We start from the raw sequence: 13,336 nt of genomic DNA, 5'->3' as shown, positions 1-13,336 counted from the left end.
GGCAGATTCCCGTATTCCGCTTATTGTTTTGTCAGATTCCCGTATCCCGCTAATACTATGCAGTTCTAATTTTTTGTAATTATCCGTGTCCCGCTAGACTTCATTTAAGAAATAATTCATGGGGGCTTGAATATATCGTGATTTTACCACGGGTTGGCCCTTTATGACAAATATTTTACCCTGAGCGATAGCGAGGGGTAAAATATCGGCATAAAGGGACAACCCGAGGTAAAATCTAGATATATTCAAGCCCCCATGACTTATTTCGATTCTAATAGGACAAATACGGCAATTATTTTGGATCGGAGCGCTCTAGGTGATGGCATTATTTGCCGTTCCAATATATAAACGCACTATTAAATTGACGTAAAATAACGGAGCAAACTGAATAAATGATGATGCTTTAACTATTTATAATAACATATTTAGATAATTTTAGATTAATCTAATTATTATTGTACTTATATGTCTCATATGTATACAAAAACGGCTAATATAACTCATTTTAGCATCATTTGTTAACGTTTCCTTGTTGTGATGATTTTCCGTTTCACAAGCGTGTATTTTCCCGTAAATTGCTTATATTCTGACGTCATGGTTCTATGACGTCGAGTCGCTCATTCATTAAAAAACATATGACGTGGGGGTACAATGGGAACAGCCCATGAAATATATTCATATTTTACCACGGGTGTGTACTCAAAGCGTTTGAAGGACGTCATGTTAGAATTAAGAAATAATTCATGGGGGCTTGAATATATCGTGATTTTACCACGGGTTGGCCCTTTATGACAAATATTTTACCCTGAGCGATAGCGAGGGGTAAAATATCGGCATAAAGGGACAACCCGTGGTAAAATCTAGATATATTCAAGCCCCCATGAATTATTTCGATTCTAATAGGACAAATACGGCAATTATTTTGGATCGAAGCGCTCTAGGTGATGGCATTATTTGCCGTTCCAATATATAAACGCACTATTAAATTGACGTAAAATAACGGAGCAAACTGAATAAATGATGATGCTTTAACTATTTATAATAACATATTTAGATAATTTTAGATTAATCTAATTATTATTGTACTTATATGTATCATATGTATACAAAAACGGCTAATATAACTCATTTTAGCATCATTTGTTAACGTTTCCTTGTTGTGATGATTTTCCGTTTCACAAGCGTGTATTTTCCCGTAAATTGCTTATATTCTGACGTCATTGTTCTATGACGTCGAGTCGCTCATTCATTAAAAAACATATGACGTGGGGGTACAATGGGAACAGCCCATGAAATATATTCATATTTTACCACGGGTGTGTACTCAAAGCGTTTGAAGGACGTCATGTTAGAATTCCCGTTTTTCACTACACAATCATTTGACTTTCACCTGTCACGCTTGCAAAAAATCGGCAATCCGGCGTGACGCTTATACCCCGGCAAATGCGACCCACTATTTTACTCTATTTTGACTCATATTAAGCCCATTAAAAATATATTAAAAACGTAGCGTAGATTTTTTATCCCTTTTTATCCCATCTCGTTTCGTTTTTGAGCCTGGCATATATAGATGTCGTTTGTGACAATGAGACAACTCTCCATCCGATTCACAATTTATAAAAGTAGACCATTATACGTCAAAATACGGTCTTCAACATGGAGTCTTAGCTCACACCGAACAGAAAGTTATATAGGGCTCCAGTATTAAACCTTTTAAACGGGAAAACAAAGGTGCAATCTATATCAAGATGTACGTAATAAGTGGTGAAGTGTCATGGAAATGGATAAAAAAAATAAGGATAAAGATCCCTATACGCTTTATAAGAAACTAAATGGAATACATTTGAAATAAATGTTATTTTTAAATTGAATTTATTAGAGCGTTTTAAAACCAAACTTTCCTCCGTAAGTTAAATTTTGTCAAATCTTTCTCTTACTTTATCTATTGTTTGAGCAAGTCAGCTAATTTAAGGCTTTACAATATATTCAAAGCTGGTCTGCATCTATGCAGGATTGTGAGAAACTTATTATGTACAGAGTTTTAATATTAGATTTTTGTTTTGAAGATTACGTAGATTATAACTATAATTCACATTTTTTCACAAAACTACGTAGTGGTACTATGAAGTTAACTGTTGAGATAGGCCGTTATACAAATATACTAAGAGAAAACAGATTATGTACTTGCTATAATATGAAAAGTGTTGAAGATGAGTACCATTTTACTTTAGTGTGTCCTGTGTATAAACATGTACGACTGCAGTTTTTACCAAATTATTACTGTTCATGGCCAAATGTGACAAAACTTATGTATTTGTATCAAACCAAATCTAGATCTTTAGTTGGAAATTTATGTAATTCTTCTTCCGTTAACACCCATATACCACAACCACTGATGATAATCATACTAATAAATAACAAAAAATAGTAAAGTGCAATACCACACGACAGAGCCGAGGGCTGGTTTAATAACAACCATTAAATGATATTTATGTATACAAATTTCGAATCAGTACGAAAAGTCATCATTTATATAGATATATATACAACTCGTCTAAACATCAACCAAATTAGATCTGTAAATTTGCTTCCGCAAATTCTTGTTCTTCCCTCGCCGGGATACGAACCTATGCTACTGAGATATCGTGACACCAAATCGCCTGCACTCTAGCCTTCCCGCTAGATATATATATATATATATATATATATGTATTAGTATTTCAATACACACAAACATTTGTAAACAATCGATCTCTTAATGCATGATACACACTAATATCAAATAGCATGGATGTAAAAATTAACGTGACCTATCGAGTAGACCCTGTCGTGCCGAATGATTTAACCGCCAAATCACACAAACCACTTAACCTAAACGCCACCTATATGGGCAGACAATTCAGAAGATAATAATTTCATTCTAATTCATAAAATCAACCGACTGAAATTATATTTCTTCTTCCGTTAACACCCATATACCACAACCACTGATGATAATCATACTAATAAATAACAAAAAATAGTAAAGTGCAATACCACACGACAGAGCCGAGGGCCGAAAACACAAAGAACGGGAAAATTTAAAAAAGGTGATCTATATCATGTAATAAAGATCTGAAAATAATGCTAGAAATTATCCAAAGAATCCTTCACGATAATATCGTTTACCGTTTCGGAACACCATCTACCGTGTGTCTATAAACTTAAAACCTAAATTAGCACAAGCACTAGCACCTTCAGACCTATAACTGTGAAACCCATAACACTTAATATCAAGAACATACGACAGAACACTTCAATAAAGAGCTCGCGCATCCTATATGACACTGGCGTATTCTTTTACGTAAAACATCAACATCTAAACATTTGGAAAAAATCCAAACAAAAAGTAGAATAAAATAGATAAATAAGTAACCCCATCAAAATAGCTAGAAAAAGCAGCCCAATGCAGAAATAAATCAAATGTTTCACCGACACTTATACGAATGACACTGAATCGACTTCTCTCAATCTGTATACGCTTGTTTTGAAACGTTAAATGACAATAGACATATAATGATCTAAAATAACTTAAAATAATCACTTGGTCGAATAGATAGCAACTCAACTCGCAAAAGCACTGAAACACGTACAAATATCAAATACGCTGATTATACAAGTCACCAAAAGAAAACATAACAACCCACATTACATGCAATAATTCTAACGAAACAGGCTCCTTTATATTCGTAGGAGTCGGCACATCTTCTAGTAGGTTAATTACTAAAGACGAATTCGTCGGTAAACATGATGATCCAATAAGAGAATGTATCCACTGTAAAGAGTAAAACGGTTGTTCAACTGGACTAACAGTATTTCTCGAATGTGTCAATACAGCTAAATATAAACCAACGTAAAAAGCTTTTGCTGGTACAGTATAACCATTTTCAATTCTGTTTGATGCAGCCCAATTATTCCAGCGTAAAATACTCAGATAATATCCTTTATAGTCGAAACTGCTAAGATTCCTACATAAGTTCTGAGAGAAAATTCACTTTGCTAACTAGTGAAGCAGGTTAATTCTGCAATTCTTCCGGTGAGTGCCTGCAAAAATATATTTGTAATTAAAAAATAAAACATAACTAATAAAAGCAATCTAAAATTATAACTATCAGCTAAGTACTATGCATCTAATTATCCACAAAATTCATATGAAATCTCAAATCAAAAACTGATGAGATTCAAATCTAGTAAAGCTAGTAATCTATACCAAGAGATCAAGAGAGATCTATCATATACATGCAAGAGATCAAGAGAGATCTATCATATACATGCTCACATCAAAGTGATCTATAATACATGCTCACATCAAAGTGATAGTATACATGCTCACATCAAAGTGATCTATAATACATGCTCACATCAAAGTGATAAATGACTGGATGAAAAATCCATCAGTAATGCTATTAAATATGCCAATGTTAAATCAACATTGCCAAATATGGTCTTTATACTCTACCAGCTATATAAGTATGTCTGTAAGTAGAAAGATCCATAAAATTTGTCACTTCAGAAAAGAAACCATCACCATATAGAAAAACCATCACCATATAGAAAAAGCTTTAGCCAAAAAACCAGCAGAGAGCCAGTATAGAGTAAAAGTTTAATTTTAACTGTCGAAAATACATTAATTCTTGTGGGAACAAAGAAATAGGTGAAACGAATAACCCCTTAATCCCTCGCCAATCAACCGTGAAAGCGTCAATACCTGACGAATTCACATTCCAAAATCTGGAATAAAAAACTATCAATTTAAAAATTGTCACCAGAGGTAAACTAGTCAACCTCATGAGGTCCCCTAAGGGATTCAACTATCTGAAATACAAATTCAGAATTAGCCTGTAGCCAATCATCAACTATCTGAAATACAAATTCAGAATAAGCCAATCATGTTAATCAACAATCCGACTAAGATAATCCGCTCTCTTATCCTCAGTACGTAGACTCACTACCATGTCAATATAAACATTGTGCAATATATATGTGCTAAAATGTCTAAAATCAACTTTTGCAATACTGATGTCATGCTCCTTTTACTAACAACATTTTTAAATGTGGTTACTAGTAATCTTATATTGTTGCAAGCTAAAAAGTTTATCAACGACAAAAATACATTTTTCAATACTGTGAACTCCTTCCATTTGGAACTTGTAGAAACCTCACATTCTATAAACCACATATCGTGAACAATATTACATGGGTTTTCACTGTACGCTATAGTCTGCCAAGAACTTCAGATTTATAAGGTTTAATATTGGCTTCATGTGCATTTAAAACCTTAAATCTTTTTATTAATAAGACCAATACTGTCTACAGATAAATGTATATTACTGCTCCGGTATGAATGAACACTATTTATATCATTAGACAAATGTTTTGTCAATAAATATACAATATTGCCTATAACTTGAGAAACAGATATATTAAGCTGTCCTGGCTACCAAAGAAGCTATATCTCCCTAACAAATACTTTCCGTTTTAGCTAAACACAAATCAATGTATGAAATGATATTCATTATCTTGTGTATACAATTGTCAGGAATAGTAAAAACTCCTTTATCTTAGGCCCTGAAATTATAAGGTTTTAATAGTAGTCCACAGACGTCTCAGCCTTGGGTATAAAACCGCTACTTGTTGTATTACATAATTCCTCATCGTCATGTGTACCGAATGCATCGTCTGAGTACATAATAATCTGCTTATTTTCTTCTCTCCATTTTAATGAGATATTCTAGTAAAACTATAACAAGCAAAAACACCGTTAAAGTCCCATACAAATCATAGATATTTAGCATGAGGTGGAAACATATAGACTAATGTATAACATACTTAAACGTATATGAATTGGTATAAATGATTATGTAATTTTTTGCACTGAATACGCATATCTTCAAAGTTTACACTTGTCTTCCGCAAATACCTGTCATATTCTGACTCAAATCTGATTTTTAACGTGTTGTTTAACTGAACAGAAACAGTTAACGGATTCACAACAAAGTGAATACAAGTATTTGACATCTCTACAATTAAATCATAGCTAATAAATTAGTAATCGCTGATTTAACAAAAGAGGTATCTTAAAAATAATAAATTATTTGACAAACAATAATCGATATTGTATTTGAATAGAAAGGTAATATACAACCATCTCTTATAGTATCTATAATAAATATAGGCGTATCAATATCCATTTAAAATTGAATGTTTCTGCTAGGTCTATCCTTAACAATAATATCAGGTTGACCTACTTGATATTCAATAAAATCATTGGTCAAATTAACCAATGCAATTATCTATTATAGCTAAAATTTATAGATAATTTAAATACTCATCTTTCAAAATTTCACTGAGGCCAGGTTTGGTAGGTGATTTACTAGTGTTCACATACGGACTGCTGGACCTGTAGTGTGTTTAGGACACACAAGAGTAGTATATTCCCATTTTCTTTTCTCTTCACCTGGTACTCCATCAACTCATTAGCACACTGTAACTTATCCAAGTCCACCAAATTTCTCTCTACCACCAATAATTGCCGACTCAGTACCTCTACTTTGTTGATTTAAAGCAGTTAAAACAGTTCTCAATGAAATATCGGGTTCACCTTCATAATCCAAGACTAAGTTCGAACGTACTAATCGACTAACACAGCTAGAAAAATTAACGTGACCTATCGAGTAGACCCTGTCGTGCCGAATGATTTAACCGCCAAATCACACAAACCACTTAACCTAAACGCCACCTATATGGGCAGACAATTCAGAAGATAATAATTTCATTCTAATTCATAAAATCAACCGACTGAAATTATATTTATTTGAAATCTGCCTGGCAGATTACATCACATTTAATAAGTTAATAATAAGTTGTATTTTATATTTGTATCAATTGTAGCGATTTTAGTTTAGACAGTTTAATTTATAATTATGTAAGACATCTTACATAATTATAAATTAAACTGTCTAAACTAAAATCGCTACTTAGACAGTTTAATTTATAATTATGTAAGACATCTTACATAATTATAAATTAAACTGTCTAAACTAAAATCGCTACAATTGATACAAATTCAAAGTCTAATGACATGACGAATCAAGGCAATCAAACTATAAAGTTACCAAATAATAGAAATTCAAATTAATGTCGGTTATTATGTTTACATTTGAAAAAAAAAAAACATGTCTCGTTTTTCACATGTTTATAAGGTTGCCAAGAGTCTTTTCCGTCGCTTTCATTACGATAGGAATAAGATGTGGTATGATTGCCAATTTGACGTACAACTCTCCACCAAAAAAGCAAATGACATAGAAGTGAACTATAAAGGTCAGTACGGGGTCAATTTATCTACATTCTTAGTTGCGCAACATTAAAGACGGATATAAATCTTTGATCCATTTAAACGAAAATATTTAGGTTCAACCTAAATAACAATGTACAAGTAACTTTTAAATAGGTAAGCGTGAAAAACAATTAACTTTGAATAATTAAACACGGTGATGTCTCGGAAAATTAATAAATATGGACTATAATAATAAACAAAATTGAGTCGGGTCATGAAATCACTCTATGGAAAGTGTGAACCGGAAAACCCGTTTCTCATGCAGAGTAGCGATATTCTATTTTATAAACAAAAAGCATTGTGGGAAAATCACTAACGACTGACACATTTAAGATCATTTAATAACATGATTAACTTTTACAGCTTATAACAGAGCAAACGCTGTACGTCCTTTACCAAAATCCATACATCTTAGAAAGATATACAAATTAAATGTATTTGCAAATCAGTCAAATGAGAAAACCAACGGCCTGGTTTATGTTTAAATAAATGAGTGAAAAGCACAAATTATTATCCAGTAACAAACGACAGGCACTGCATTACAGACTCTGGACATCGGACAGGCACATGCATATGCAGCATGTGGCAGCACAGGCACTTGTTTCTGTCAATGTGGGGTTTACTATCCATACCAGTACAAAAAAAACCAGTGTACTGGTATGAATAGTAAACCCCACATTGACAGAAACAAGTGCCTGTGGTATTTGACTCAAATTATCAAGTAACATAAAAAAAATTGCCACAAAGACACACGTAGCCGATCTGTGAGTATTCGTATTTAACGTAGTTCCAAGCCGAACACAATTAATAGAAATATCTTGAATCCCAAGATAAACTTTTTTTCGTAATATAATTATTGCTGCCAATATTCATCTTCCTCAATCTTATTCATTGGTACATGTAAATGTATTTAGAACGATGATTTCTTGTCTTGTCGGGTCAAGAGTAAGGTCGTCCGTACACAGTATAAATATACCTACACCCGAGCAAAATAACGTGTGTATCTTGAAACTTAAATTATTTTTTCAATCACATTTAATGATGTACAATTGATCGTACTAAAACTAGACCAAAAAAGCTTTTTTCGGATATTATCGAAAATTTATTGCATAATAGAAAAAAAATATAAAGAGGTAAAATGATACTACAAGATTAATGCAGATGAATAATTAATTATTTCTGGAATCAATGATAGAACAAATTTTTGATTAGATATGAATCAAATTGACTTCACAAAAAGGTCAACACTTATTATATAACTTTGGACATGATAATTAAAACATCTGTCCTTAAACAACTAAATAATTGGACATTCTTTCGGACAATTCGATATTTGGCTATTATAACTAAGAAAGTTACGCTGTCATAACATCAGCGCGTACTGCTACAAAATGAATACATGTATAAGTTTGAACAAGAGCTGGATCGCCAAAATGCGAACCTTTCTATAAGGAAAGTTCAGGACTTAGTCTAGATCGTAATTTTTTTTTAATTTAAAATAAAACTTTGATATTAAATATACTTCACAGACATTAACTTTTGGAAAGAATTTGCTGTTTTAATAATTAGGAATTAATTAAAAATATGTATCTAATTTTATTATTGTTCTTCAATTTTTTTTATCCTTCAGATTGTTTTTTTTTATCTTGTATTGTTTTTGTTTTTTTCTTTATTAAGGATGTTCACTACTCTGTTTAAAAATAACAAGCTTTTTAAATGACTGTTATGAATTGATAGTATATAAATATAGAAACAAAAAAAAGCAGAAACAAATTGAGAGTCCGTGGGCTTGTTTTCGAGAGATAAGCCATTAAACCATTTGGTTTGAAATAATTCTCTCTAGATTTTTAATATATTTAACATTGGCACCTTTTTTGTTTCACAAACTATGAAAAATATAATATATTGTTTTCATAGTTTTCGAAGGTGCCAATGTTAAATATATTAAAAATCTATTTATCCATGTATTGTGATTAACAAATTTTGCACACTAATCCCTCCTCTTCTTTTTATAATTTTATTACATAAAGTGTAAAAAGACATATTTCAAAGTCTTATAAAATCCTGGGATGTAACCTTGACTGTGTGTTGGTGATGGTAGTGCATCACAGGGTAATGTCATGCGTCTAGTGTATGGGACTGTCCTTTGGATGTCTTATGCCGCTGGCTAGCAATATTTTTTGCGAAAAGAAAGCCGAGTGAGTAAGTCTTTCCTGCCAGTACATAGCCTCTACATTATCAAGACTTCAACAGTAGCCTCCCCGCGGTAGCACACGGTAACTGATTGCAATAAATCAGGCAAATCTGTTGGGGATCTCGGAGCAGCAAGGGCCCCAGAAATGCAGTGTGTAGGCCCACTGGTATGTGGACACGCCCTAGCACTCATTAACCTTGCCCCAACTATGGGTAAAATAGTCGGACAGGAGAGGGTCGTAGCCTGGTTAAGGCAACTTTCCTAAGAGAAGAAAACTCTAACATCAAAATCAACGGGTAGATCAGACTCGTAAGCCAAGGAAGGCATCTATCTTTTGGAAGGAAAACCATAAACAAATAACCCTGGTACACCAGGTTGGAGGTTGAGCTAGGGGGTAATCTCCCCTACTCATAAAACATCATCTGATTACGGAAACAAGGATTAGAAAAAATTTAACTCGTCTCGTAACATCGGATTACCAGCAGAATTTTGCGCATATGAATGGGACTAGTGAAAGCCAGCAGGAAGCTAGTCACATGAAAAGTATCCTGAATGCGAGAACCAAACTTAAATTGGGTTTTTGGAATGTCCGTACCATGTATGAGGCAGGAAAACAAGCCCAAGTGTTAAGAGAAATGAAGGAAAACAAGCTGCATATATTAGGTATTAGTGAATGTAGATGGACAGGGTTTGGCAAAAACTTGACAAATACAGGAGACACGATCATATATTCTGGTAGAAACGATGACAAACACCAGGGGGGAGTTGCCATCATCCTCAACAAATCATCTTCTAAATCAATCATTGAGTATAATCCAGTCAGTGAAAGAATAATAACAGCAAGACTAAATACAAAACCTATAAAGACATCAATCATCCAAGTCTATTCTCCAACAAATGAAGCTGATAAAGAAATTAAGATAGAATTTTATGAAATGCTTCAAGCTGAGATAGAGAAAATCCCCAAAAAAGACCTAACAATCATCATGGGAGATTTTAATGCTAAAGTAGGGCAAGACAACAGTGGTTTTGAGAGAATAATGGGAAAACATGGCTGTGGGATCATGAACGAAAATGGAGAACATCTAGTAGACTTCTGTGGACTGAACAATCTTGTAATAGGTGGAACATTGTTCCGACACAAGGATGTCCATAAGCTGACTTGGGTATCACCTGGAGGCAGAGATAAAAACCAGATCGACCACATAGCAATTAATGGCAAATGGAGGAGATCCTTACAGGATGTGAGAGTAAGGCGAGGCGCTGATGTTGGAAGTGACCATCATCTTGTCACAGCAAACATCAAACTCAAACTAATGAGAGCATCAGAACCTTACAGGGTACAGAGATTCGACACAGAGAAACTCAGACACATGAAAACCAACCATGACTTCAAATTAGAACTGAAGAATCGCTTTCAACTCTTAGAACAACTAAAAAGTAACAACACTGAAGAAAGTGAAACAGTAGATGAACAATGGCAAGAAGTGGAAGATCTGTTTAAAAAGACCAGTGAAAAAATATTGGGTTTCAAACGCCAAAAGCACAAAGAATAGATCAAACAAGAGACATGGTCGCTGATTGACAACAGGAAAGAGCTAAAGAAAAAGATCTGCAACACTCATTCTGATAAACTAAAAGACAGACTAAGGGACCAATACTCTAACTGTAACAAGGACGTTAAGAAAGCCACCAGAAAAGATAAGAAAGATTTCATCGAGGGATTGGCTCTAGAGGCTGAAAAAGCTGCGTCTGAGCAAAGAATGGGCGACCTTTACCAAATTACGAAGAAACTTTGTGGTCAAAAAAGAAACACCAACATGCCAGTAAAAGACAAACAGGGTAATCTAATAACATCTGAAAGAGAACAAGAGAATAGATGGAATGAGCACTTCAAAGAAGTATTAAATAGGCCAGAACCAGAAACAACAGCAAACATACCCATAGCAGAGCACGACCTTGAAGTAAATATAGAAATTCCATCAAGATCGGAAATTATCAAAGCAGTAAAGAGTCTTAAAAATAAAAAAGCTCCAGGAAACGATAAACTATCAGCAGAACTATTTAAATCAGATCCAACCTTAACAGCAAACATTCTTCATACACCATTCAAAAAGATTTGGCAAAATATCAAGATACCGAAAAACTGGTCAGAAGGTAACATCATACGACTGGCTAAGAAAGGTGATCTCACAAACTGCAACAACTGGAGAGGAATCACCTTATTACCAATCCCAAGCAAAATTTTCACCAAAATCTTAATAGACAGAATTAAAACAGCAATTGATAACAGACTCAGAAAAGAACAGGCAGGCTTTAGAAAAGGAAGGAGTTGTTGTGACCACATATTTGTGCTACGAAACATCATTGAACAGTGCACAGAATGGCAGAGACAATTAATTATCAACTTTTCTAGACTTTGAAAAAGCCTTTGACAGCATACACAGAGAAAGCTTATGGAAGATTTTACGATGCTATGGAATACCAGCAAAAATAGTACAACTTATCAAAATGTTCCATACAGAATTCAGATGCACTGTGGGAACTTCATCAGACATCAGCTTTCTAGTAAAATCTGGAGTTAGACAAGGCTGTGTTATGTCTTCCCTTCTATTCATTATAGTTGTCGATTGGGTAATGAATTCCACCATCAGTAACAGCAACAACACAGGCATTAAGTGGACTCCTTTTAACTACCTAGAAGATCTGGACTATGCAGATGATCTGGCCTTATTGTCGCATCTAGAAACACACATGCAAGACAAAACCACTAAGTTACAAAAGAATGCAAGTTTGATCGGATTAAACATCAACATCAAGAAATCAGAAGTCATGCCTCTTAATACCACAGAGCCTCCTTTAATAGATTTAAATGGAACACCCCTAGACTGCACTTCATCTTTCACCTACTTGGGCAGCATAGTAACATCTGAAGGAGGAGCAGACAAAGACATCAGAGCCAGAATAGGAAAAGCAAGAACTGCATTTTTAAAACTAAGACACATCTGGAAGACAAGCAACATCAGTAAGAACACCAAAATAAGATTATATAACAGTTGTGTACTAGCAGTGCTGCTATATGGGGCGGAATGCTGGAGAATGACAGAAAAAGACATCAACAAGCTCTCCAGTTTTCACAATGGTTGCCTTAGAAAGATCTTAAGGATATTCTGGCCGCGTAAGATTACCAACAAAGACCTCCATGAAACAACAGGATCCAACAACATGGAGACTTTATTGAAACAGAAAAGATGGCGATGGATTGGCCATGTTCTAAGAAGACCAGCAGAGGACTTGACCAGAGTAGCCTTAAGATGGACACCTGAGGGGAAAAGGAAGATAGGACGCCCCAAAACAACTTGGAGAAGAACAGTTGAAGCTGAAATGAAAGAACATGGAATCAGCTGGGGTGTACTAGAAAAGAAAGCACAGAACAGAGATGAGTGGAAAGAACTAGTCCTTTCTTTTTCGTTTTACAGATACACTTGATTCTTTTCAAGGGATGTTATAATCGATTCCAAAATCGTTTCACTTTGATTTACAGTTGGATATAAAAATCTCCCGTTATCAGATGAAGTAATTCCGGACGCAATCCATCGAGTTTTTTTTTATATTAAACATATTTTCATCGCAGAAAACATATTTTTTTGCATGAAGTGTTTACATATTTCCGATTTCTTATTTTTTCGATTCACACTTTCTATATACTGAAAATACTAAATCAATATAGAAATATACTACTAATGTACATTAAATGGACATATCGT

At 34.0% G+C, this 13,336-nt stretch overlaps 1 protein-coding gene across 1 annotated transcript; it reads left to right on the top strand.

Annotated features, from left to right (window-relative positions):
• The first annotated feature begins 10,066 nt into the window (after nt 1-10,066).
• LOC134706151 (craniofacial development protein 2-like) lies at nt 10,067-11,125 on the top strand. Its single transcript, XM_063564859.1, has one exon. The coding sequence runs from the start codon at nt 10,067-10,069 to the stop codon at nt 11,123-11,125; it is 1,059 nt and encodes a 352-aa protein (XP_063420929.1).
• Nucleotides 11,126-13,336: the final 2,211 nt, after the last annotated feature.

Source organism: Mytilus trossulus, chromosome 2, assembly GCF_036588685.1.
Source record: "Mytilus trossulus isolate FHL-02 chromosome 2, PNRI_Mtr1.1.1.hap1, whole genome shotgun sequence".
In the NCBI taxonomy this organism is placed as follows: Eukaryota; Metazoa; Mollusca; class Bivalvia; order Mytilida; family Mytilidae; genus Mytilus; species Mytilus trossulus.
This window is presented reverse-complemented; position numbering and strand designations above follow the sequence as displayed.